This window comes from Sceloporus occidentalis, unplaced genomic scaffold, assembly GCF_023333645.1.
Source record: "Sceloporus occidentalis isolate IW3139 unplaced genomic scaffold, rSceOcc1.0.p SCAF_6, whole genome shotgun sequence".
NCBI classification, from domain to species: Eukaryota; Metazoa; Chordata; class Lepidosauria; order Squamata; family Phrynosomatidae; genus Sceloporus; species Sceloporus occidentalis.
In genome coordinates, this window is record NW_028316986.1 from 58883957 (window position 1) to 58911058 (window position 27102).

Sequence of the window (27102 nt, forward strand, 5' to 3'; positions counted from 1 at the left end):
GATTTCAATTAGTCCTTTATAAGTCTGAATAGAGCCCAGTATTAAAACAAGATTCTATTCAATGGATTAAGTTTAAGTAATAAAGTTACAAAACTTAAAAAGTGTCAAAAATCATTTAGATTTTCTGAAACATTTCCCTCATCAATACAACTGTATTTATGATTTGTAATTATGTTTATAGCCCATCTTTTCTTCAAAATGTACATAACTCTCAGTTTATTCAGTGATTTTGATGGCTCAAGTGAAACTCGAGGCTGGATTTTCCAAGGCACAGTACAATATGCTAACCAATAGATCACACTGGCACTTGACTTTTGACGGCTGCTAAAATATGATGTACCTGTATTCCTTAGCAAAAATAATCTGAATAAAGTAGTTATTAGAGGAACTTATTTGTCAAAGTTCCTGTTAAAACTCCAGTAAATCCAAAAGCAAAGGGGAAAATTACAATTATTTCACCTTCCCTGCATTAACTACAACATGCTGCTACAACAAAGAACTAAAACATGACAGACTTTACACAGCAAGCATGTATTCCAAACAAATAGGAATATAAAAGAAAAAAAACACATAACAAGAAGAAAAAAACACAGTTTGAGGAGAGACATTCTGAGCTGAATGAAGCATAAAGAGCTAGCGGGAGAGGAAGAAGCTGCAAGAATCTAAGTGAGAAAGGATAGATCACTGGTGGGTTTTTTGTGGTAAATACAAACGAAGTGGAATATAGTTTATAAATTTAACTATGTATTTTGCCATCATTGCCACTTCTCATACAAAGGGTCGTAGCCGTGGATATCTGAATGGACAAAGAAAGCTAAAACTCAATGTATTATTTAAGGTGATTATTCCAGATTGGCTCACGAATTTCCCCAAAACTAGTTGCTCCTCAGCATGGCAGATTAAGCCTCAGTTAATATTTTCAGAAAGGAAATCCAGAAGTAAGGGCCAAAATAGGACAAAATTAGACAAGAAGAGATAAGACAGTCTAGCCAAGAGAATTTGCTAGAAATCAGGTCAAGAATCTACATGCAAAGTTTGCATACCTCTTCCCATGGTTTACTCTCTCTCTCTCTCTCTCTCAGTGAGGATTTCAGTGCTGCTCTCAGCCTTATTTTCAAATTTTCCATGTGTGGAATGTGAAAGTAATCACACCGATCAGCTCATACTTTCAACTTAGAAAGAGCTCTCTTCCACTTTCAAGTCATAATAGCATCCACAATTGACTCATTCAGGATTAAAGGCATTTTAACTCATGAGTTATCTTTTGCAATCATTTCTAGTAACTCCTCTTTTAAAGGAAATCAGTCACTGATAGATAAACAGCGACAGTGGAAAGAATCCATTTCAAAGTCAAAACTATCAAAGCCTTACATAACCAGTACAGTTCAAATCCTTATCTCTTTCACCACCCAGTCTGTGAAGTTTTGTCCACAGCTTTTCCTATCCTGTCTGTTCAAGAAGTACAAGCAGACTTCTGTCTTTTCACTTTCTATGTTCTGGTGTACCTGATGAATCTGAACCTTCTTTCCAATCAATATCAGAAATATATGAACAGCTCTTTCCCCTGTAGTTGTGTAGCATCCTCTCTAAAGCTGTAAGGTCAGAAGGTTGTCTGGCTGCTGCTGCCAGGGCCTCATAATGTCCAAGTGGCAAACTCTATGCCACCTTCTCTGCAAAATATGAAAGTGAGGTACTTCCTTGGTCGCTGTGAGAACAAGGCACCCTCAACAAGAAAGAGTGGCAAGGACTGTCTTTGGCCGCAGAGAGGCAAATCTACACAGGGAAGGAAAAAGTCTGGCAACATCTACTCCCCCCATAACTAACAAGGCTAATTTCTTTGTCAAAATGTTTGGTTTATCTAAGTTTTCCTTAATAGTCAGACTTAAAGATGTGTCTGCACAATATCCTGATCTCTGGTTTAGTCCTGCAGCAACTACAGGAAAAGAGTTTGCTCAAGAAAGCACTGTTAATAAACAAGGGCCTGTGTTGAAGCAACAGAAGGAATCTTTACTTGCAGGGCTGGGGGCATCCAATGTGCCCAGGGCTGCAGCCTTGGCTTGGCCTTCTGAAACTCCCTGGAACACGGGTCACTTGCTGTATTCTGTGCAGGCCAAAGCGTCACTCTTTGCTAATCACCAGGTGGGTGATGAACTTCAAATCAAAGCTCGGAAATGACTTTCAAAAGAACCTCAATCCCTTGCAAAGGACGGGCTAAAAAGAAATAAAGCAGGAGAAGGCAACCTGCTGTACTCTCCTGCTCTCTTTATCAGAGTTCATCACTGGCCCAGCGTTTCCCAAACCCAGTCTCCAAATGTCATTGGGCTTTAAATCCCTGAAGCACCGCACAGCAGGGTCGATGGTCAGGGGTTGTGAGAAGCGTCGCCCAACAACATCCGTAGACTCAAAACTAGGACTCTCTGCACCAGCCTCAAGTAAAGCCAGGCTCTCAGCATCATCACTTGGAACTGCCTTGGCTTCACAAGGTTTGTGGGAGGGAGGCAGGCAGGCAGGCAGGAGTCGAAAAGCATCCCTGCAACTGATGCACTACTTCAGCCTATGCTCCTCTCTCTATCGCTCCTCCTCTGCTGCGCAGCCCCACAGACTGGAGCCTAGCAGACTCCGGCTGCCTCAGGATCCCATTTTGTCATTTAGCAACTTTGTGTGTGTTTTCTTTATGCAGACCAACAACCTCCCAAGGCCTTGAAGAGCGAAGGCTGAGGATAAACCAGGGAGGTGTCGAAGTAGCAAATCTGAAAACTGCTCTGAAAGGGTGAGATGGAATGGAAGTCACTCTCAACAAATAAATCTCAGCATAGAAATCACAAACATCTGAGGGCTTTTGTGGCTGAAAGAGCAGCACAGAAATAATAATAATGAGGGTGATAAATATATAGATCACAAGCATCTGAGAATAGGATGGAAATTACTCTAAATAATAATAATAATAATAATAATAATAATAAAGATATAAATCACAAACATCTGAGGGCTTTTGTGGCCGAAAAAGCGAGAGAGAGAGAGATAACCCGGTTTGGCATCGCTTTAACTCTCCGTCTGGCTCGGGGCTATGGAACTCTGGGAGTTGGGGGGGTTTGTTGCGGGGCCCAGAGCCAGAAAAGAAGTCATTTCGAGGAAGAGGAAGGATTCGGGGTTAAGAAAAGGTGCCTCTTCCAATGGAAAAAGGGGGATAGGTTTGGCCTCCTCCTCCTCCTCCTCCTCCTCCGGGACCGAAGTAACTTTCCACGTCGGGTCCCTCCCTCGCTGCCTTCCCCCGGCCGCCCCCGCGACTCCCACTCACTCTCCCGCGCTCCTCCTCCTCCTCCGGAGCCCCTTCTTCCCAGAGGAGCGCCGCTCCCTCTCACTCACTCACTCGCAGCGCAGCCCCGAAAGGACTGAAGCCGCCCGAGATGGGACACAGCGCGGAGGGTTCCTGAGGGGGGAGAGGAATGTGAGAGGCATGCTGGGAAGTGGAGTCTGCCCACCCCTCCTTCCGCTGGGAAGCAATCAGAGCGAGGACTACAAGCCCCGGGGGGCCGTAGCGGGGGCCGAGGTTCGCGCAGGCGCACTGCGCGCCGCCTCAGAGTTTTCCGTTAGTTCTTGTGCCCGTGGCGGTTGGGGTTTAGTGGAGCCTCGTCTGGCGCGAGGAGGGAAGAAGAGAGGGATGGAGGGGGGAAGGCGGGAGGATGGCATAGTAAACAGCCAGAGGCCAATTGGCTGCATCCACACTGCAGGGATAACCCGGTTTGGTATCGCTTTAACTCTTTCTGGATCAAGGCTATGGAATTCTGGGAGTTGGAGTTTGTTGTGGGGCCCAGAGCGGAGCTTTGCTCCGCTCTGGGCCCCACAACAAACTCCAACTCCCAGAATTCCATAGCAAGGAGTCAGACAAAGAGTTAAAGCGTTGCCAAACCGGGTTATCCCTCCAGTGTGGATGCATCCTATGAAGTGTACATATAGACCACCAAGAGTTATGTATTGATTTGTGTTGTTGTTATATAAAGCAAACAAAAACACTTTAAATCATTGGGGAAAAAGTGCTGGGAATTGTAGTCCAGCAATATCTGGAGGACCACATTTCCTCACTGTTGTTGTTGTGGTTGTGTGCCTTCAAGCTGTTTCTGATTTATGAAAGAGGACCTGTCATAGGGTTTTCTTGGCAAGGTTTCTTCAGAGGAGGTTGGCCATTGCCTTCCCCTGAGGCTGAGAGAGTGTGACTTGCACAAGGTTACATAGTGGGTTTCCATGGCCGAGCCGGGAATCGAAATCAGGTCTCCAGAGTTGTAGAACAACGCTCAAACCACTATCCATACTGACTACATACACTGCATTAAACCCAGTATTTAAAAAGACTGTTGGGAAAGCTTCCTGATTCCTGAGCTCTTACTACATTCCTGAGTAAAAAGTGTGACTGAACTGCAGGGCCTCTCCTCTTGAGACAACAGGCGCTGCATTCATCCCTTTGGGAGAGCATGGTTGTTGTCTGCCACGGGGGCTGTGATTTGTTGTGTCCTTCTGTGCCACCAGGTCAACTTAGATTTGAGAGCCCCTATGGAGGACACCTCCAAGCGTCACGGTCAGCACCTGCCCTGCTCACAGGGTGACCAGATTTCATAGCTGCAAAGGAGGACAAGGCACCACAAAAGGTAGGACGTGCGGGAAAAAAGGTAGGACATCGCCAAATAAAAGCTAAAAACACTCGTACAAATGTAAATTCATGCTTCTTGGTCATGCTCCAAAGGGAGAACATTTTGAAATGTGCTGGAAAAATGAGGACATCTGCTCACCCAGCCTGCTCAGGTCTTGCAAACTCAGGGCAGTCACTTCCTTGACTGAGCCAATCCAACTGCAGTTTGGTTTTCCTCTTTTTCTACTGCCTTCCACTTTATCAAGCACTAACATCTTTTCCAATGATAATGGATAACTTTATCAAGCATTATCATCTTTTCCATCTCATTATATGTTCAAAGTACAATAGCCTCAGTTTAGAATTCAAAGATATTGCCATGTAGAATCAGTCTGTAGAGAGATCTTGTAGCACCTTTGAGACTCACTGGAAGAAGTTGGCAGCATGAGCTTTCATAGACTAAAGTCTACTTCCTCAGATTATTATTCCACTAAATGAATCTGAGGAAGTAGGCTGTAGTCTTCGAAAGCTCATACTGCTACAAGATCTCTCTACACAGCCTCAGTTTAGTCATCTTTGCTTCGAATGAGAATTCAGGCTTGATTTGCTCTAAGACCCATTCGTTTGTCTTTTTAATAGTCCATGGTATTCTTAGAGCTCTCAACAAGCACTACATTTGAAAGGAGCTGGTTTTTCTTCCTGTCTGCTTTCCTCACTGCCCAGCTATCCCAACTACACATAGAAATTAGAAACACTATGACATGGACAATTCTAACTTAAGTGCTCAAAGATATAATAATAATATTTATTTTTTACCTGCCTCTCCCCATGGATTGAGGCAGGGAACTACAGACAAACACTATCAGTTAAAACAAACATAAATTTAAAAGGACAAATAAGATGTACACATATTAAAACAATCTATATCTAAAATTCGTCACTTAAAATTCACAATTTAAAAATCATCTCAATAAGCCTCCTGAAAGAAACTCGTCTTCAATGCTCTTTTAAATTCAGACAGCATATTCAGCTGTCAAATCTCTTCTGGCAGGTCGCTCCACTATCTAAGGGCGGTTGAAGAAAAAGTCCTCTGGCTGACTAGAGTAAATGTCCAGCCGGAGGACCTAAATATATGGGGCAGATTATATGGGAAGAGACAATCCTGCAGGTAGCCTGGGCCCAAACTATGTATTTCAGGATCTTGCCTAGTTCCTTCAAAGACCCTTCCAAGTCTTTGTCATCTTCTATTTTTGACTCCAGCCTCCATTTCAGTTAACGACTGAGCCAAGTTATAAGAGATCTTTAGCTATATCAGTGTCCTGTGCTGCACCCTCTCAACTTGCTACCCTCAGATGTGGCAGAGGATGCTGCTATCCTGTCACTAGCATTAAATTAAGGTACAACAACCAGTATGGATCTTGAAAGGAAAGGGGGCAAAGCAAGTGACAGGATCCCAAGGGGTTGGAACTTGAGGGCCACCTTGGAGAGAGGATTCATCACATCCCAATCTGTGCATTTGGGGGATTTTGTGCATGTGTATGGCCTAAAAGTAGAATTTTACACTTGTCTTTGTTGAATTTCATTGTATTAGTTTCACCCCAATTTTCTATGCAGAGAGATCTTGTAGCACCTTTGAGACTAACTAAAGAAAGAAGTTGGCAGCATGAGCTTTCGTAGACTTAAGTCTACTTTCCTCAGATGCATTTGGACAAACAGTGCATCTGAGGAATTAGATTTAAGTCTAGGAAAGCTCATGCTGCCAATTTCTTTCTTTAGTTTGTCTCAAAGGAGCTGCAAGATCTCTCTGCATACTGATTCTACAGACTGACATGGCTATATCCCCCAAATTCTCCCAATTTTCTAGTTATCAAGTCCTTTTGAATTAAGTTCCTATCTTGCAGTGTGTTATTCACCCCTCCTAGTTTTGTATCATTCACAAACTAGATAATGATTCCCTCTGACCCATCATCTAAATCATTGACAAAAATGTTTAAGAGTGAAATACCAGAAGTATATAAATCATCATTTTTAAAAGCCACTGAGCTAGAGTTTTCCATCCACTATCAGTTAAGTCTTTAGCTTTGCTTTAGAGACATTATGTTCAAATTTTTGATATAAAGTTGTGTAACCAAAAACAAGAGTGTGATGGTTGTTTGTGAAAAACAAACAGCAGTACTACCCTGACTTTCAGTGGTGAAATGAGGTAGAAAGCAACAACAAAAATCTTTATTCCTTTCCTTTTCTGGATATGAAATGTTACAGAGCAAAGTGCCAATGGTACAGCAAAATGATTTACTTGGGAATTATCAGTGAGGTGAAATCTTGATATAAAATGAATAGTGACTTGTCGGTTGGCACATTTGAAAAGTTAATACCTCAGAGTATTATGTTAATGATGAATGTTCAATGAATAGATAATCTGCTGCTAAAATGGTGTGCTAAATAGTTCAGAATAATCTTGGCCTCTTTTTTTTGACTCCCACACACCAGCATTTGGAATATCATCAGGTTCGGTGATATAAACAGTTTTAAAGGCAGTGTTAGAGTCTCTTTGAATGAGCCAAGCTCTTCTGTATATGGAGAATATTTTCTAGCCCCTCCTAGCTGTATATCAATTTATGAACAAGAACAGATGGATATTGGGTATTACCAGAACCATTTTCGGGCAACAATTAAGCTTCTTTGTAAAGCTTAGCTATGTAACATCCAATAGATTCAATGTTCTTTAATTTGTCATCCTAAACCATACTAGCTGCTTTTTCATAGATTAGAACTGAGGGTGGATTAGGTAAAATGATTATTAATAGCCTGTACAATAACACCCACATCTGTCTGAGAAGCTTTTGTTGTGTCCTCTGCTGATTCTATATTTCAAAACCAGAACAGTTTGTTTTCACTAGTAAATCTCAATGCAGCTTCTAATTTGATCATCTTTATTTAGTCACAGATGTAACTGTAAAATGCAGGATTCATGCACGTGATCACACTGCACAGTCTTCCAAGAATCCTGTGATTTAGGCCACTGATTACCTAAAGTAATTGATGGAGTGATTTCCTAACTAATTTCTTATTTTAATAATTCAAAAATTATATTGATTAGCCAATCAATTGTAATGATTATAAAAATTATGCAAGATTATATCATCTTTCAAGTTAAGATATTTAACTTATCTAAATGGATATCTAACCTTTACTGTTCCCACAGCAAGTAATGAAACCTTACTTTGAACATCACTATAAGCCAGGATTCACAGAAACCTGGCTTATGGTAAACAAGCCAGCATATTGACTCCCACTGTCCAGAAAGCCAGTGGATACAACATGACCCCAAGAGCAGCACATACACTGTTGTTGTTACCCATAGCTACTCTGAGTTGAACAAGAGCTTTTCCAGTGTTGCACCATATCCCTTCAACACTGAGTAGCTGTGGAAGGAGTACTGGTAAAATTGAGAGAAGTTTCTCCATCCCAGAGCAGCAGATGCACCAGCCCCATCCCAGTAAGCATACTATGGAGCTTTGGGACACACTTTGTTTAGCATCATGACCAAACACAGGAACAGCCACCTTTCTGGACTGATCTCTCCCCCAGGAAACGAGAAACAATCCCTGGGTTGTTCTACAGCAATGAGTGTGATGGAGTCTCCTTCTCTGGAGGTTTTAAACAGAGGCTGGATGGCCATCTCTTGGGGGTGCTTTGATTGTGTCTTCCTGCATTGCAGGGAGTTGGACTGGATGGCCCTTGTGGTCTTTTCCAACTCTTTGGTTCTATGAGTCTATAATTTTCAATTGATCAGGCTCCAGATGTCATGGTACTCCAACCCCCAGAAGCCAGACCCACCCTGGCAAGTGATAAGAGGTTCTGGAAGCTGATGTTCAACAATGGGACCTCCCCACTTGAGAACCACCATTTTAGGGTTGTCTGTCTTGTCAGGGATAGACAAGCCCAAGAGCTGGCTGCTGCCACTGAACAAATTACACTGAATAAATTACAGCCTAAAGCTACTTGGTTTGTTTAGCTACTGATGCTATAAATGGGAACATCAGGCAGCAAGAGCCACCATGATGCCTTGTCTCATAAAAACTGGAATTCAATAGAATTCTGGTTCGGTGTGACATATAAATCTCGCCATAGAGAGTCCCCCACATGGTAATTTGCAGAATTCACAAAATACAAAAAGCAAACTTGTACAGGTTTACATAGCTGACTATACTAGTCTGCATCTCTGAGTTGTTCTATGTTCTTCTCACATGTTGTGCACCTGGATGAATTTATCCAGTTTGAATTTCCTGCAACTATTGTGAATTAGGATACTATTTGTGGTCAGACATCTGCAATTTCTTTAGCTAACAGTGCAGCTTGGACAACAACAAAATGCATACAGATTTTTTTATTGCTATGCAACCTGGTATTTAGAGCCATTTCGTTTTTATGGAAGGAGAAAACCCTTGGCCTAATTTGGCAGTAATGTCCATATAGGATGGATGGATGGATGGATGGATGGATGGATGGATGGATGGTGTTACAGGCCAGACCAATTTTAGTTGCCAGCTCCTCAGCCTGTGTATATGCCATTCAAATGTTTGTAAATCATTAAATGAGGGCAGATAACCTGGTAAGACCTATAGATGGTAGAATATAGAGCCTAGGATCTGAAACAGTTTCTGCCCATTTTCTATCTTGTAATACAAGAAAGAAAGAAATCTTATTTAGATTTCAAGTCTGGGGAGAATGCCACGTGTTCCTTTAAAAATTTTAACAAAACCCTCAAACAATGACTTCAGATCATCCAATGAGTTAGTAGATAAGAGATACCTAATGATAGGTAGTAAGGTGTATTCTAAATGTCGGGTGTGCAGTAAACTCTAGTGTACCAAACAAAAAGAGGAGATGTAAACCTCTGATTGAATAAGTAAGTAAGGGTGTTAAGAGAGAATAAAAGAGCTTCCAACTAAGGGAAGAGAAGGCAACAATGTAGCCTTCCCAATAAAAGTTCCTGATAAACCCTGACATGCCATCCTAAAATGCTGATAAGGCTAGGACCGTGGTGGCAAACCTATGGCACATGTGCCCTCTCTGGCACACAAAGTCGTTGGGGGCTTGTGGAGCAATGGGAGAGCAGGGGAAGAGTAGGAACAACAACGTGCCTGTTCCTGTCCCCCCCCCCTCCCCACTGTCCCATGCCCTTAGCTGCCTTATAGACATCACATCATATTCTTCTCTCCGACCTCCCAGGCCTTCAGCTATCTCCATGGAAGTTCAGCCCCAGAAGCCCCACCACCAGAAGGCAGAAGTCCCACCTTCCAGAAATCCCATTCCCCCCTGGAAGTCCCACCCCTGACACCAGGTAACACCCGGTGCGGAAACGCCTTTGAGTTTGGGCACTCGGTCGCTAAAAGGTTCGCAATCACTAGGCTAGGAGATATAGGCTCACATGTGATGAAACAGTTAAGAGTTGCTTAAGAATTGTTTTAGGTTTAACTCTTGAATGCCTGTGTTACACAGAAGCCTGTTAGAATTGTAAAATCCCTCAACCAGATAGATTGTCATGGATAACTGGTTAAGTGGGAAATGGCTAAGAATATGAGGGACACAACTATGGATATGTAAAAGCCTTTAGGAAGTGTCTGTATAATGACTTAGTGGACACTAGGGAAAATTATGGCCTATTACAGACTGCCAAAATAAAGCTGCTTCAGGTCTCTTTGGAGGTATGCTGTTTAAATGATGCATGCATCCGAAGAATCCGGAAGCTGCACCAAAGCTGCACTCCAGTGCTTAGGAATGGAGTGTGGCTTTGGCGTGACCTCCGGACTCTTAGGACTCATGCATCATTTAAATAGCATGCCTCCAAAGAGACCCAAAGCAGCTTTATTTTGGCAGTCTGTAACAGGCCTATGTGATTAGAAAGAACCTGATTATGATGATCCAAAGAGAATAATATTACATGCTAACTGGTTTGGAAAGCTGATGCTCTTAGATGTATTACTTATTGCCAAGCCTATTAAAGAGCTAAATAGAGAGATAAAGTCCCTGTGAAAGTCCTGATGAATATGATGTGATGTCTATGGCGCATTCCGGATGGGCCCTATTGGGTGCCATCGTTACGCATGAGGGGCAGTGCTTCCTGACGCGCCTTGCCCCTCGCACATAATGAGGGCGTCAAAATGGTGGCGCCCTATACAGATAAGTGCCGCCATTTTGACGTGACAGACGCTTAACGTCTGCATGTCTCGGCACCCTTGTGATGCTGCAAGGGCGCCATTGGCGCCTTGCAACGTCACAACGGTGCCACAAGAAGAACCTGCTTTTTGCAGGTTCTTCTTGCTGCACTGGAGAACCGCGTGGTTTGTCCGCTGCAGTTCCCTCGTGCAGCAAACACGGGCGCCGGCAAACCACCCTTTTGCGCGGTCTGCAAAGTGCCTATATGACTTAATATTAGCTGCCCTATATGTAATATAGTGGAATGATAATGCTGTACATATAACATTATGGAATATGCCTAAAGTGAAGTACCCAGACAATGCTGTGTTTGTGATTTTCCCTGAATGGAACGTGTGTGTGTGTGTGTGTGTGTGTGTGTGTGTATGAATATTTATAATAAATAAACTAAAATAGTACCAAAAGAGTCTGTTCCTTCCCATATAAATATTCTGGAACTCCAAGACTTGAAAATGTTTAAATGGAGTGTTGATGTTAATCTGACCTGTCTGGTTTAACCATTATCATAAATTTGGCTAACCAGAAATTGATAAAAGTGACTCCAGACAGTACCCAGACAGTATCTGACAAGTAGCAAGGATCCTCAATCCTTCAGTCTAAGAGACAGGAGTGGGCAACCATGCTTGTTTCAATGGAGAGAGGAGTGTGTGTATGTGCATGTGTATACACACACACACACACATATATACAAGATGCAATAATAACTGGCCACAGGGAAGGCTTTAAAACAAAGAAAAATAATTGTAGAGAAAGATATCAGTGCCTACGAGCCACAGTGCTAATTTTTTATAGGCCAGGACCAGATCTTGGTCCAAAACACACTGCAGAAATAATTCAGTTTGAGACCACTTTAACTACCCAGACCTAATGCTAGGGAATCCTGGGAACTCTAGTTTGGTGAGACATTTCGCTTTCTCCATCAGAGAGTTCTGGTGTCACAATAAACTACAATTCCCAGGATTCTAAAGCACTGAGACAGGGGAGTTAAAGCAGTCTCAAACTGTATTATTTCTGCAGTGTTTTTTGGACCGTAGTGTGTCTTTTAATATCAATTGTCAGAGAATCGGGGAGGGGAGGGGTGTTTTGATCCTTTCTCCATTACTGTACACCTCAGCCATTTGGGATGAATGGAATAGTTATTTTACTTCCTCATATGAGAAAGCATAATGGACTTTTCCACACAGTTCTATATCATGATGTGTGTAGATATGGATGGTAGGTGAATAAAGAGGGTTTGGATTGTTGGCACACTAGAGCCCTTTAGGGTTGCTGAGGCATCGTCCTCCTCAGTGAGATAGAGATGAAATTATTGTGTGTCTCTGCATTATTCAAAATAATATCGATTTAGAATGGTTTTAATTGTACTGTGTTTACTCATTGTACAGTTCAAATCACATATGGTTCAATGGTATTTTATCAAAAGCTCCTGTATGCTGAACTATCAAGTCTGCTCAAACTGCAATAAAACTTCCAAGTAAATTGGTATAGGATTGATGCCTAATTTGTTTAAACAACAAATAAACTAATATATGAGCAAGCCATAAAAGATTCTTGCCTATAGATGTAACAAAGTGCTTAAACAGCATCTGGACTTCATAGTGAACAGAGCAAATGAAACCATTAAAATCAATAAGACTTAAAGTTACTCATGGCTTAACTTGCCCACTGAGATTTCAATGAGTTAACGTGAAGCCTAACAGTACAGTTCTACATGCTTATTCAAAAATAAGTGCTGCTGAGTTCAAAAAGACTTAACCCCCATTAAGTGTGTATACAGTTACGGTCTAAATTGGGATCCCAACTAATATTGCTCATTTATTAAAAGCCTTTGATACAAAGGTGGGATCCAACACTGGGTGCAAAGGTTACAAAATCTTTACAAAGCATAGCCTTGCATTTGAAGATGTTAACATAAAGATGTTCATGGAAGGAAATTTTCCATTTCCCTTATTCACCCAGCAGCTCAGGAGAGGGCAATATGTGGCCCTCCAAATGTTGTTGAACTACAGATCTCATCAATCTTAACAACATAGCCAGTGGTCAATGATGATGGGAGCTGGATCCAACAAACTCTGGGAGACTACGGGTTGCCTCTTGCTACTGTAGCCACTTGTGACCTGCCTCTAAAAAAACCTCTCCAGAGTCTCAAGAGGGGGTTTCTAAAAAGAGAGGTAGGGCCTGTACAGACAGGCCAAAATAAAGCTGCTTCGGGTCACTTTAGTGATATGCTATTTAAATGATGCATGTGTCCTAAAGGCCAGAAGCCATGCCAAAGCCAATCTCCAGTCCTAAGGACTGGAGTGTAGCTTTGGCGCAGCTTTTGGCCTCTTAATAATGTGTGTGTTATTTAAACAGCATACTTCCAAAGTGACCCAAAGCAGCTTTATTTTGGCCTGTCTGTACAGGACTGTAAACAGGAGAAGCTGAAATAATAGAATTTTTTGCAAACTTTCTGAAGTTTTGTGAATGTATTTTAAGATCCAAGCCTGATTTTCCTTTCCCCAGGAGCTTCTACTTTATCCAGCATTGGAGCAACCAGTACTTCAATGTCAGTGATGCAGTGAAGGAGTTATCCAGGGTGCTGAATTCTATCCCAAAGGTAGAACATCTTTGGTAACTCCTTTAAAGTCTGGAATAAAACGCACAGTGGATTCACCACACCACTGACCTGGAAGCCTCTGGCCACCCTGTCCCACAATGTTCAGGAGTCCCAGGTTATAAGGAGAGAAGAGGGATGAGAAACTTTATTTATTAAATTTATATCATGCCTTTTCCCATAAAATGGAACTCAAAATGTCAGTCTCTCTATGAGCTTCTTTAGATTAATCTGTTTTGAGACCCAAACTGTTGTAAATAAAATGCTTCTTACCATCAAGAAGCATTTTTGTATTCAGGCTAGAACAAAATTTTGCTTTCCAAAACTAGAATATTTTTTCTATCACATTTGCTAGTAGCAAAATAAAATTTCTGGAAAGATACTGGAGTGGTTTGAGGTTTCTTGTTGAAAACTGAAAGGTTCTCTCTCCCGCATCTTGGTCACAAAAAGAAGAGACACATTCATAAACTGTTACTTCCTACCCATTCAGTACTGTGTGCCATGTACTGCAAAAACAGACATACAACATAACTGAAGTGCAAAACATTTTCAGGTAACACAGATTGGAAATGGGATGCATGGGCTTAATTGTCCCTCTCATATCAGTGGAATGTGGAAGTGTTTACTGGGGCTGAGACAGAATAGCAAATGATGCTATTGCCCTATGTCAAGGCTGTAGATTTGACTGCTATTCTAAACTAAAGTAGACCCACTGGATTTCTTGGATTCACATAAGTGTTTGTTTGCATTCAGCTACTGATTCAATTGACTTATTCTAAGTGAGACTAGAAATGAATTTAGGCCAAAGTGTCTAGCCACAAGTCAACATGACTAGCCAAATTGTTTTTGGACCTGATGCAGAAAAGTCCCACAACGCTGGCAGTAAAGGTGCAATAATTATGTCAAATATCTAATAATGTGATTTGTTTACATGCCATCCCAAATCAGCTGCTCCGCTCTACCTAATGGTGGGGTCAACCTTTGGTTGAAGCATGCCCTTTCATTCTAACTTCCTCTGTCTGGTTTATTTTATTTTATTTTGAGGCATCAGTCCTATTACAAAAGGCCTACTGAATTCAATGGTACTTACTTTGTAATAGACATATATATAGGGGCTAGTGTAATGTTGTAAATATGTTATTCAGAACTTTTCCTGTGATACCTGGAGTTCTGCCATTTGCTGGAGCATTTTTAAACATTCAAGGAAAAGTTCTCAAATTGATTTATGCGTTAAAAGATGACATGCAAACATGTTTCAAAACAGCTGCAGTCTCAGCAGGAGGGAAGGAAATCTGACTTTTCATTTGATGATCTGTACAGATTTTGGGCTGTCTATTAAATAAAGCCCTTCTTGAAAATGCCCATTGTTCCACAGTCACATCTCACATCAAAAGCTGAAAACAAATATAGCCAGGCCAGGAGAACAGAGCTGCCCTAGCAAATATGCCTTCCATCAGACAGGTGACTTGAGAGCATCTGGAACACACACACACACAGACACACACCGCCAAGATAGGACTTCTTCACCTTCCTTTCCTAGTGACACCTGGAACAGTTCGAGCACTTAGTCTCAGCAAAGAGCAGCTCCTCTCCATTTCTGGAGAACAAAGAGAACCAATCTGCCTAGAGCCTTGCTCCTTGAAGGAAAGGACAAGATGGCATGCTCTTCCATTACTGAAGGTGATTGGGCCAGCAGTTGATGATAGGATGGCATCTTCCACCATATCTGAGAAAAAAATGACTAAGGCTCTCAGGGCAGGCCATCTAGCATATGCTGCTTTGCCTTCTGACAAAGAGGAACAGAAGCCTACTGAATGTTCTCCACCAATCTATCTTGGTTGCCTCCTCTGCCAAATGAAAGGACCAACCATGCTCCTGACAGTGCAATGTGGTAGACTCCTCTGGCTTCCTATGATTATTAGGGTTGACTTTAGCTACAGGTAAGAATATCAGAGCACTGCTCTAATTGAGGATACACAGGAATACATAGCCACAAAAACTCCTATTACAGCAAAACAAATTTATCCTAGCAAAGAATTTGAGGATGACAGCTGGCTTCTGCATGCTTTATTTTACCAGGAACCATCAGGTGGCGTTGTAGCATTACCAACAATTTTGCAAGGCATTTTTAAAAATGAATGTTCTATGTAGGTTGGCAGTGTTCTGATAAAATCAAATTTCTGATTTATTTTAATTTCTTACATCTCTTAGTAAAGTAACACAGATTTTCCAGGATACCTTTTATCAGACCAGAGACCATTTCTCAAGAAAGATTCATTCATAGATTAACACCATTCATAGACTATGTTAATATTCTGTGGTGGTTGTCTCACCCTGCTTAGTTCCAAAATTATCAAGATGAGATGTGTTCAGATAATATAGTAGTAGTGAAGACTGCATCATCATATGCCTTCAGACCATGCCCTGTTTTCTTTCACTCCCAGCCTCTACTTCATGCATGTTTTCCTTCCTTCCTCTGATATCTGAGTGATCTGGTCATGCCTACAAAAAATACACTTCAGGACAGCAGTGTTAGGTAGAAGCTCTGTGTTGAATTTAGATGGTCCCCTAAATAAATGGAAGAGACTTCTCAGTTCCCACTAGAGGAAGGGAGGAAGGCAAGTTTTACTCATTAACTTTTCCCCATTCACTTCTTGCCCCTCTTTCCAAAAGGTCATCCAACCTGTAGTGTATGTGAGGAATTGTGTTCCTTATCCTTCCTGCAGCATGAGCATCCCATGGTATTCTGAATGCAAACCACAGTTTACGTAATCTTAGCTAGGCATAGACTGGTGGATGATGGTGGGATTAGATCCAAAATGTTTTAAAATCTGTTGCAAAATTAGACTGGCAGTAGATTTGTTGGAAGATTGGGAGAAAGTAGGAAAAATGGTAGAAAAGGGCATATGGAAATACATGTTCAGATAAAAAAAATCTGGATTATACAAAGAATGTTTATAGAGAATACAAAGAAGGCTGAATGAGCTATTTTTTATAGAGTGCAGTTCCACTATGATACCTGTGTGTTTGCTTTGCAATGTTGCTTCATGCAAATTGAAGCTTCAGATATGTAGTTTTCTACGGAAAAGCAGTGTAGAGGGGAAAGATTAGCATCTAATTCCTCCGTTACAGTGGTGCCAGATCAGACTGCAATGCCCTACAACTGTTACTGTTACTTTGGGGGAAAAAAAACACTAGGAGATTGTACATTGGATCCTCTGCAACTAACCTAGTTACAGATGTTGGAAGTCAAGCAAATGCAAAATGTTGATATATTTATCATCAGAGCTGATCAGACATTGAGCGCACAGTCTAGACACAGGTCTACAGAGTCTTGGAAGTAGTAATAGCTCTACTCTATTTTGCTTTGGTCAGAATGCTGGAATGATGTGTCCAGGTCTGGGATCCACAGTTCAAGGAGGATATTGGGAAGCTGGAACATGTCCAGAGGAAGGTGATTGGTAAAAAATCTGAATACCAAGCTCTATAAGGAATGTCTTAGGTGGTTGGGTATGTTTAATTTGGGGAGGAGAACACTGAGAGGTGACAGAATAGCCATCTTTATATAGGCAGAAATATAGAAGATGGAGCAAACTTGTTTTCTGCTGCTTCAGAGGCTAGAACATGAACCAGTGGATTCACATTACAAAAAAAGAGATTTCTCTTCAACATTAGGAAGAACTTTTTAACTGTAAGAACTGTTCCACAGTGGGGAGCAGTTGGATTTTCCTTCTTTGGTGGTCTTTAAGCAGAGGTTGGATATCCATCTCTCAAGAACATTTAGTTGTACATGCCTGCATGGCAGGGGATTGTATGGCATAGCATGGCAGGTTCTGTGATTATGCAGAAAAGGGAAAACAAATTCTTCTGCACTCTCAAGAAAAATATTTATACGGACTAGCTAAAAGGGTGTGATTTAACTTTGACTGATAGTCAAAGTAAGGTCAGATAAATGAGACCAAAGACTGTCTTGGTCCTTCAGATACTGCTGGGCTATATTCTCATCATCCCTCATTATTGGATATGCTAATTAGGCTGATGAGAATTGCATTCCGACAGCATCATGAGGACCACATGGTTTCTTAGCACTGAACTACAGTGAGTTACATTACTTAAAAGAGTGGTCCCAGCCCCTACTCCTGTTAGTCATTCCAGAAAACATCCACAGGTGATTTTTAAAAATAATATTTTGACAGTTCTCTGACACTCATTCATAATGAACCAGACAGACAGATTCAATAAGAATGTTGAATCAGAACTGCAGGCAGTTCTGTCAAATACACTGCAGGCAGCTCAGATGCAGCTTGGTTAAAGTAACCAATTGCTCTGATTTTCCCATTAAGAATGATCTACCCTGAAGTGGAAAAAATCAACATCCTATTTCAAGAGAGGTGACTACTGGATGTAGTGGATAACCTGTATAAAGGAATGGTAGGAGTGTGGCACTTAAGTTATTTATGAATAGTCCTTCCTAAACCTTTTTAATTCAAAACCTTAAATCTGTTTTCATTCCTCACGACTTCCTAACTACTGCATCTAAACGTCTGAAAATTTTCAGATAAATTCCTCTATAACATTCGCTGCTTTCAGGTAAATTGCCAAAAAGCCCATGGAGATGTGTAAGGAGGAGCAAATCACTCCTCTCCTCCCAATGTCAAAACTCCCTTGCTGCAAAAAGCACTGCACCTATTCTTCCAAAAAGTTGAAGATCTCTTAACCACAGTCAGCTATCTGGTTTATGTCATTTTAAAAATAATTGACCACAAAAAACCTAAGGATAAGTAGTCACTAGGGTGTGATTCAAAGATGAGCCATTTTCCTACTAGGCCTGCAGTGAGTGTGGTAGAGGGCAGAAAAACAACGTTTTGCCATTTTTCCATATTGCAAAACTGCATCCTCCTCTCCCCCCCCCCCCACATCCCAAACCACTAATTGGCTGCAGTGTCATGCTTTAGTGCCATCAGCTGGGATTGTTGGCAGAGTCAGAAGGGGAAGTCTAGTAAAGGAATGCTGGTGGAGATTTATGCTCTGCCAGCGATCAAATAGCTCCTTGGCCATGCATGTAGTTTGAAAAGCTCTAAATGCAAAGACTGATCTTGTACAAACTTCCCTGCACATATTCATCTGAAATTTGCTGTGATTCTCTTAGCAGGATCAAAATTGATTCAAACTACAAGAAAAGGGAACTGACAACTGCAGAAGGTGGTGGGCTGTTGTTCTTTGAAAGTTGTTGTTGTTATTGTCATTGTTGTTTTATTAATTTGTACCCTGCCTTTCTCACGATAATGAGACTCAAAGGGGCTAGCAACATATTTAAAACAATACAAATTAAAAACAATACAACAGCATGAAAAGTATAAATATAAGTTTTAAAGAGAAAGTGTTCATGGAGATTAAACATTAGACATTACAAAAATAAAATACATTAAATAACTGGATGCCAACCTTAAAAACAGAACCATACAGGATTAAAAAGCACAATCCTAGTTACTTTGCAAAAGCCTGATGTTACAGAAATGTTTGGGCCTGCCAACAAAAGAGCAAGGTAGGGGCCATCCTAAACTCTGGGAGCAGCCACCAACAAGACCCTCTCCTCTGTAACCACCAAATAAGCCTGAGAAGGTGGTGGGACAGAGAGAAGGACCTCTCCAGACAATCTTAGAATTCTAATAATAACTTGAACCCAAGCCATATAGGTCATCACCAGCACTTTGAATTGTGCCCAGAAACAGGTTGGCAGCCAGCAAAGCTGTTGTATAAAAAGGGAGTTATGTGCTCTCTGTAGCCAGCGCCAATTAACAACCTGGCTGCAGCTCTTTGAGCCAACTGACGTTTCTGAGCACTTTTCAAAGGCAGCCCCAAACAGAACACATTGGAGTAATCCAAACAGGATATAACAAAGACATGTACCACTGTGGCCAGAAGTTACTTCTCTAGGAATGGGTGCAGTTGGTGCACTAGTTCCAACTGTGCAAAAGCACTCCTGGTCACTGCTGAAACCTGGGCCTCCAGGCTGAGCTGAATCCAGGAGTACCGCCTATGAGTTTTCAAGAGGAGCATAACCCATCTAACACAGGCTAAATCCCTATTCCCAGATCTGTCTTTTGACTGACCAGGAGCATGTTAGTTTGGGTTTCAATAGTTATTAGGTTTCAATATTTTCCCCCCTTCATTCAGTCCATTACAGCTGCCGGGCACCAGTATAGCATAGAAACAGCCTCTTTGGAATTAAGTGCAAAGCAGTAATAGAGCTGGGCATCATCAACACACTAGTAACACCTGACTTCAAAACTCTGGACAACCTCTCCCAGCAGTTTCATGTAGAAGTTAAATAGCATAGTGGACAAGATTGGGCCCTGAGAGACTCCACAGGCCAATGGCCAAGAAATTGAACAGGAACCACCCAAGCACCATCCTCTGAGAGCACCACTCCAAGAAAGAATGGAGCCAATGTAGAACTACTTCCAAACCCCATCCCAGAGAAGTGTCTCAGAAGGATAACATGGTCAATGATCAAAAGCCACTGAGAGGTCCAGCAGAACCAAAAGGGGCACACTCCCCATGTCCAATTCCCTGTGTAGGACATTCACCTGGGTGACCAAAGCTTTCTCTGACCCATAAACAGTTCTGAAACTTGATTGAAATGGATCCAAATACTCAACATCCAGGAGCCCCTGAATTTGAACCTTGCCCAAAAATGGAAGCTTGGAGACTGGCCTATAATGATCTATTATAGTAGGATCCAAGGAAAGATATTTCAAAAGAAGCATGCTGGGGCCCTGCCTTGTTATAAAGAGGCATTTCTCACCTCCCTTACCCACTCAGCAAGTCCTCCTCTGGCCTGTTTATTTCCAGGAACAGCAAGGGTCTAGTAAACATGTGGTGGCTCTCACTTCTCTAAGGATCCTGTCCACATCCTCAGGTTGCACAAACTGAAAAGTATGCATTAACACTGGTCAAGCAGGGGCCAAGATTACATCCACCAGATCTGTATCAACTCTGGCATCTAAATCAGAACAGCCAATTTTATCTGCAAAATGATGGGTGAATTCTTCACAGGGGGCTGTTGAGTGGCTAAAATTCTCCTTTGAGCCAGATCGTAGCAGATCCCCGAACACTTGAAACAACTCAGCTGAACATTTCTATGTAGCTACAATGATTTTAGCAGAAAAACTATTTTTAAACTACATTTATTGCCTCGCTATAGGCCTTCAGATACTTTAGCTTGTTTTTGGTTGGACTCACTCTAAGTAGCATCATCCCTGCACTGGGTGTCACAGCCTCCAGGGGCTGGCATGATTTCTCTCTCCCAATGCTGCCCCATCTATTTCTTGATGACGATTTCAGTAAGGCCTTTGAAAAGGTCCCCAGTGATATTCTTGCAAACAAGCTAGTATAATGTGGGTTAAACAAGGCACCTGTTAGGTGAATTTGTAATTGGTTGAACGGCCAAACCCACAGGGTGCTCAACAGTGGCTCCTCTTCATCTTGGAGAGAAGTGACAAGTGAGGTGCCCCAGAGTTCTGTCCTGGACCCAGTGCTATCCAACATCTTTATCAGTGACTTGGATAAAAGAATAGTGGGCATGCTTATCAAAGTTGTGATGACACCAAATTAGGAGGAGTAGCTAATACCCCAGAGGACAGGATCAAAATTCAAAATGACCTGAATAGATTAGAAAGCTGAGCCAAAACTAACAAAATGAATTTCAACAGGGAGAAATGTAAGGTACTACACTTAGGTCATAAAAATCAAATGCACAGATATAGGATGGGTGACACCTGGTTTGACTGATGTACATGTGAAAGGGATTTAAGTGTCGTACTGGAGTACAAACTGAATATGAGTCAGTAGTGTGATGTGACAGCTTAAAAAGCCAATGGAATTCTGGCTGCATTAATTCAGTGTCTAGACTGAGAGAAGTAATGGTACCACTTGGTTCTGTTTTGTCAGACCTCAACTGGAATACAGTGTCCAGTTCTGGGCACCACAATTCAAGAGAGATATTGACAAGCTGGAGCTTTTCCAGAGGAGGGCAACCCAAATTATGAAAGGTCCTATGAGAAGTGGCTTAGGGAGCTGGGTATCTGAAAATGCCAGCTACTGCTGCTGACAAAATGTCAGGAATTAATTCTTCTAGAACATGGCCTCATAGTCAGAAAAACCCACAAGAAAACCATGGATGCCGACCATGAAAGCCTTCGACTTAATAATGTTGAGATTTGAAATAGAGAGGTAAAAGTTAGCCTGTCCTGTCTTCTTTCTGGGAGCGAAATACATGCCCTTCACCCAACACATCTGAAATTGATGCTCATGGACTCATGAAGCTGAAAGGGCACCTTAACAATAGAAATCACTGTGCCTGATTTCCATCGTTAGAACTTTTTAGGAGAGGAAACTCAAAGTGATTGCCCATTTTCTAATGAAACACATGCACACACATATGAAACGTACACACACAGCAGCCAATCCAGTACCCAGAGATATTGTTGAGCTGTATCTCTGGCTGAGGAAGGAAGAGCAGAGGAAATGAAGCAGGGAGAGGGGGGAGAACCCATCCTGCGGTGGCTGCTGCCCAAGGCTGAGGCGGGGATTAGTCATATGCTGTCCTCCTGATGCTGATGCTGCTGACGTGGTGCCAGGGACAAAAATTCACATCCCTGAGGAAATGGTGATAGGCAAGGCAGGACTGATTGGATGGTGGGAATCAACATCTCTCTCTCTGAATGAAGCTGGCCAGAGAGGCAGGCTGGCAAGAAACAGGTTCAGAAGCAAGAATGAGCCTCATGCAGAGTGGCTCTGAGTGACCTGCCTGTAGTCCTCTCTCCTGCCTGCTTTACCAGCCTCATTCTGTGTGGGAAAGAAGGCTGAGTTGCTTCATCGCTGCCCCCAAAGCCGTCTCTCTCATGTGCGCATAGAGAGAATTAGCAGCCCCTACATTGCTACATTAAAAGGGGAAACTGTTCCTGCAGAAGATAACATGGCTAAGGGAGCCAGAGGCAGCAAGGCAGCAGCCTCCTTGTGCCTGGCCTGGGTCTTCTCCCTGGCCATAGCCTTTCTCCCTGGGCTAGTGAGGTGCCGGGAAGGCAGAGCAGACTGGACTCAGGAAAAGGTGGGTCAAGAGTCTTTCTTTACCTGTTGTCTGGCTTGCTTTGTATTTTCCCCACTCTTTGCTGGGTGTTTGTGTGTGATAGGTGGGAATCTGAAAATAAACATAAACTGGGGAGGAAAGCTTATGAGGATGGAAATTGGAGTGGGAGGAGAAGAAGTCACAGACCTCTCCGTCAAGGGTTTGAGAGAAAGAAGGACTGAAAACAGCATTTCTCAGCAAGGATTGACATGAGTGGTGATGATATGTGGAGGATTCAGTTCTGAGCATTGTTCTACCCTTATGCCTTTTACATTGTCATTTAATCTGTTATTGTGTGTGGTATGGACTGAATGCCCAGAAGGGATGTTGCATCTCTTAAACAATAGATGATCTATGTGATGAGGTAGGCTGGTATATAAATCAATACCTCCCACTCAGCCCAATTATCTCAGCATGAAGTAGAAGGGTCAGATTCCAGAGGAAGGAAAACACACGTGAAATAAAGGCTGGGAGTAAATGGAAACACGTCATGAAGGTGCATGATGCAGTCTTCTTGCTGAAAATAAACATGGCTCTGGTCAATGCATGGATGGAGGAATACATAAGCATTCCCCACCACAAAATGAAATAAAAACAAGTAGGGAATTCTACAACAAAGATCCAGCAGCCCATTTTATAGATTTGGTCCTTGTGATTAACTCCCATATTCAATCCCCAATAATAATAATAATAAAATTTATTTATGTTTCTCCACCTCTCCTGGTGGATCGAAGCGGTTTTACAGACTAAATAATAGCACACAGTGCTTACATAAAAATTCAGTTAAAAGCAGCTAAAACAATAAAATATCCAACATCAGACAATAACATCAACAAGCAAGACAGGGATCATACACAGACAGGGGCATATCATTCATAACATATCAGGGGGGTATTCATATCAGGTGGAGTATGCTTGGCTAAAAAGCTCGGTTTTAACTGCTTTTCTAAATGTTTCTAGCAAGGCCGCCAAGCGGATCTCCTAAGGAAGACTATTCCAAAGTCTCGGAACCATTGATGAGAATACTCTTTGAGAAGTAGCAACATATTTAAAGGTTGCTATTTCCAATAGGTTCTTACCCGATGTTCTAAGAGTGTGGGGCGGATTATATAGGGAGATGTAGTCCCATAAGTAACTTGGGCCCAAGCCAATGTTTCAGATGCTAGCAGAGCATGACCTTACTCATGAAGGAGAAGACAGACCTTTAGTCATTCTGCTTCAAAACTAGCAGCCCCTGTGTGAGAACCAGTTTGCTCTGGAAAATCGGGAGATCTCTAGTGCAGGTTCAGGGAGTGCTTAGAAGGCTCCAGAGGGGTAGGAAAAGGGGAAATCCCATAGCATGAGTGGAAATCATAACATTGGATATAGCCCCTCTACATGCTGTACTACACATCCTAGCGGTCCTAATCACCATAAACAGGGGTGAGGAATAATGGGAATTCCACTCCAACAAGATGTGCAGGGACACACGGTTACCATGGTTTCTTAGCTAAAGGGACTGTTCCCAAATCAAGGCAAAATGAGAGGAAAGTATTCCTTCTCACCTACCTAGGTAAATGGGAAGGGGAACATTTAATCTAGCCTATTTGCTTCTAGCTAGAAGAAAGATTCAGAGGAAAGTGGAGGGTGAGCCAGTACAGATAGCACAGTACTGGCTGGGTGGGAAGAAGGCAGATAAATAAATACATAGATCAATTAAGCCTAGCAAATTGCAGTGAGCAGCTGATGCATTAGCTGAGCAGGAGATCTGCACACACTTCTTTCCTCTTTCCTGAAGCTTAGCCCAAGAAGACTGCACTTTTGTCTCCTACTTATGATGACCCATGAAAACTGGAGAGTTAGGGCCAAGCCTTAAGATCTGGCAACCCAAATTGAGGATTTATGCACAGGTGGTTTTTTGTTGTTGTTGTTGGTTTTGTAGATTCAGAAGGGGAGGGTGTTTGGGGCAGAATGTGTCCTCCACAGAATACCACCCCCTAAAATCATCCTAGGGGGAAATCAACAGGACTTTTAACTGTATTGAAATGAATATCCGTGATTTCTAAGTGGCTTCTCTGAGGACACGAGAGCAAGTCCCCAGTGCCACAACCACTGCAGAGCCCAGGTCTTTTAGGCCTGGAGAGTGAGAAAACGGTACATTGCAAAATAAATTACAGCATCCACCTGCCCCTGTAATATCACTTACTAAATTCAGGGAAAGGGACCTGATCATACATCTTGCCTGTGACTGCTGGATCTCATGGCCTTAGTTTCAGGGGCTGGTTCCTCTTCCCTGGCCCTCAGGGTGAAGGAATCTCAGCACATAAGTGCAGCCTTAAAACGTGGGTATAAATTGTACATTTGTGGACCTGGTGTTTTATTTGAATGGTGTACTCTCTCCAACCGATCTCAATGCTTAATTTTTCATCCTTAATGACACCCCGGGGCTGTTCTTTGCCCTCATAACATCACCACCAGGGATGTAGCCGGGGGGTGGGGGTCCATGGGGTCTGGACCCCCCCTTCCATTAGATACAATGAATAGTGTGTGCTGCTACACCGCCACACCCAAGCCCCATTATAATGGTGGCACTTAGTCTGGACCCCCCCCCCCCCCTTCCCAAAATCCTGGCTACGTCTCTGCCACCACGGCATCCCTTCTGTGACACCACAAAGAATCAAATTTCGAGCCTGGGATGGTCCCAACCTGGCAACCCTAATTTCTTGCCCCAGGTGCAGTGCTGCACATGCCTGCCCCCTTTAGAAAGCCTACAGAGATGAACCTTGAGGGATTAAATACACACACAAATGGGCAATCAGCATTTAAAATACTAATGTATAAATCAGAATTCTGGAGTTATTTCTGTAAAAATTAAAATAAAATTGGGGAACTACCAGTGCAGGAAAGGGGGTGCTTAGAACGTTTGCTTTCTCATCTCTAAGACACTCTTCACCACCATCACCATTTTTGTGGCTTTTGAAACTGTACATATGCTCTTTGGAACACAGATATTGAACTCTGTGGAAGGAAAGCAGGAAGCCACAGGAGAATGGCAAAACAGCAAGCAACACTCATTCCTCCCCAGCATATCCTGCTTTCCTCACTTTCAATTCTCCCTTCCCAAATCTGTTCTACTTGGAAAAGTTTTATCCTACAAATGGCACACTAATGGATAGTTAGAACTTCATCTCCACTAAACAGTGCTTTGATGAGAGTTTTAAAGAGATCAGATATACCCTCTGACATTTCACAGATGACAACCAGGACACACATTGCTAATCAACATCAGAGGTGGTCACACAGGCTATCTCTAAATCTATCTATCTATGAAGAAAAACACAGCAGCAGTAGTAGTTTGCTTTTGCCTAGGCCTACTGAAAAGGGCAAGACCAAGCACCCTCCTTAGTCAGCTGTCAAAATGCTCGCTGAATGAGGGCAACTTTAAGTTACCTTTTGCTCTTCCTTTTTATAGTTTATTTTTTGCCCAAATTTGGTCTGAGTACCCCTTCGAAGAAAGCAGAGGCTTGTCTCCTGACAATCCTTCAGATACAGGACTGCTTTCTGTCAAGTTAAATACAGGAGTTTATCAGACAAGGGAAACTGGAAGTATAATCCACAGTTCCTTTAAGAGGCAAAGCCAACCAGTATGTGTGTGTGTGTGTGTGTGTGTATTTGTATGTGTGTACACACACAAACACATATATATTTATGGTAGGTGTGTGTGTGTGTGTGTGTGTGTGTGTGTGTGTGTGTGTGAAAGGATGCCCGCCTGCCTGCCTGCTTTCATAGGCCTCTCTACTCATCCTTTCTAAAGTAAACATTTGTTACATTCCCTGGAACTCCAGGGAATTATAAAATGTTGTATTGCTTTCATATCACTGTTTCTGTTTGTGAAACTCACAGACAGCCAAACTACACAGGCAGATCAGCTCTTGGCACTGAACAAGCAGAGCTCTGCTCTGGAGCCACAACAAACTACATTTCCCAGAATTCCATAGCATTGAGCCAGGGCAGTTAAAGTAGTGTCAAACTGGGTTATTTCTGCAGAGTGTATGTAGTCTTAGAGCCCTGCAAAGAGAACGGCTCTGGTGCTTCTGAATTTTTGTACCGGCTCATTTTTAGTAATCCTGCCCACTAGAGAAAAGATAAAGACAGCCATATATTGTAAGGAAAGTGTGGGTGCTTGGGTGACTTTGAGATGAGCAAGGAAAAGATGGAGTTTTTTGTTTGCTTTTCTGAGGTTTTTGTTTGCAAAAACTTTTTTGTTTGCTGGTGCTCTGTACTCTGCTTTTGGAATGTATTCACACTACACATATATACCACTTTTTGATACCACTTTAAACTGCTGTAGGTCCACCCATAAAAGTCTGGGATCTGTAGTTTGGTGTGATACTTAGAATTCCTTGCTAGAGAGTTCTGGTGCCATCATTTACAGGTCTGGACTGGAGCTCCCTAGCAGAGAATGCTAAGCCCTTCACCAAATCCCAGGAATCCATAAGATGGAGTCAAGATACTTAAAGTGGCATCATACTGCTTTAACTGTATAGTGTA

General features: G+C 42.2%; 2 protein-coding genes across 5 annotated transcripts in view; one reads left to right on the forward strand and one right to left on the reverse strand.

The window, feature by feature from the left end:
• The window catches only part of PRKD3 (protein kinase D3), an 85946-nt gene extending 82493 nt beyond the window's left edge, over positions 1–3453 (reverse strand). For 2 of the 3 annotated variants that reach the window (XM_089529770.1, XM_089529767.1), the window contains exon 1: positions 3299–3426. The gene's annotated coding sequence lies outside the window, so the exon portion shown is untranslated. Of the gene's footprint in view, positions 1–3298 lie in introns of all 3 variants that reach the window. The other variant, XM_089529769.1, reaches the window with a different exon arrangement.
• A 477-nt stretch (positions 3454–3930) lies between these two features.
• The window catches only part of QPCT (glutaminyl-peptide cyclotransferase), a 41600-nt gene continuing 18428 nt past the window's right edge, over positions 3931–27102 (forward strand). Inside the window, exon 1 of one of the 2 annotated variants that reach the window (XM_089529787.1) lies at positions 3931–4643. Coding sequence is in view for 1 of the 2 variants with exons in the window: in XM_089529786.1 (XP_089385912.1) it covers positions 22423–22554 (132 nt within the window). In the remaining variant the exon portion in view is untranslated. Of the gene's footprint in view, positions 4644–22108; positions 22555–27102 lie in introns of those variants that run through there. The other variant, XM_089529786.1, reaches the window with a different exon arrangement.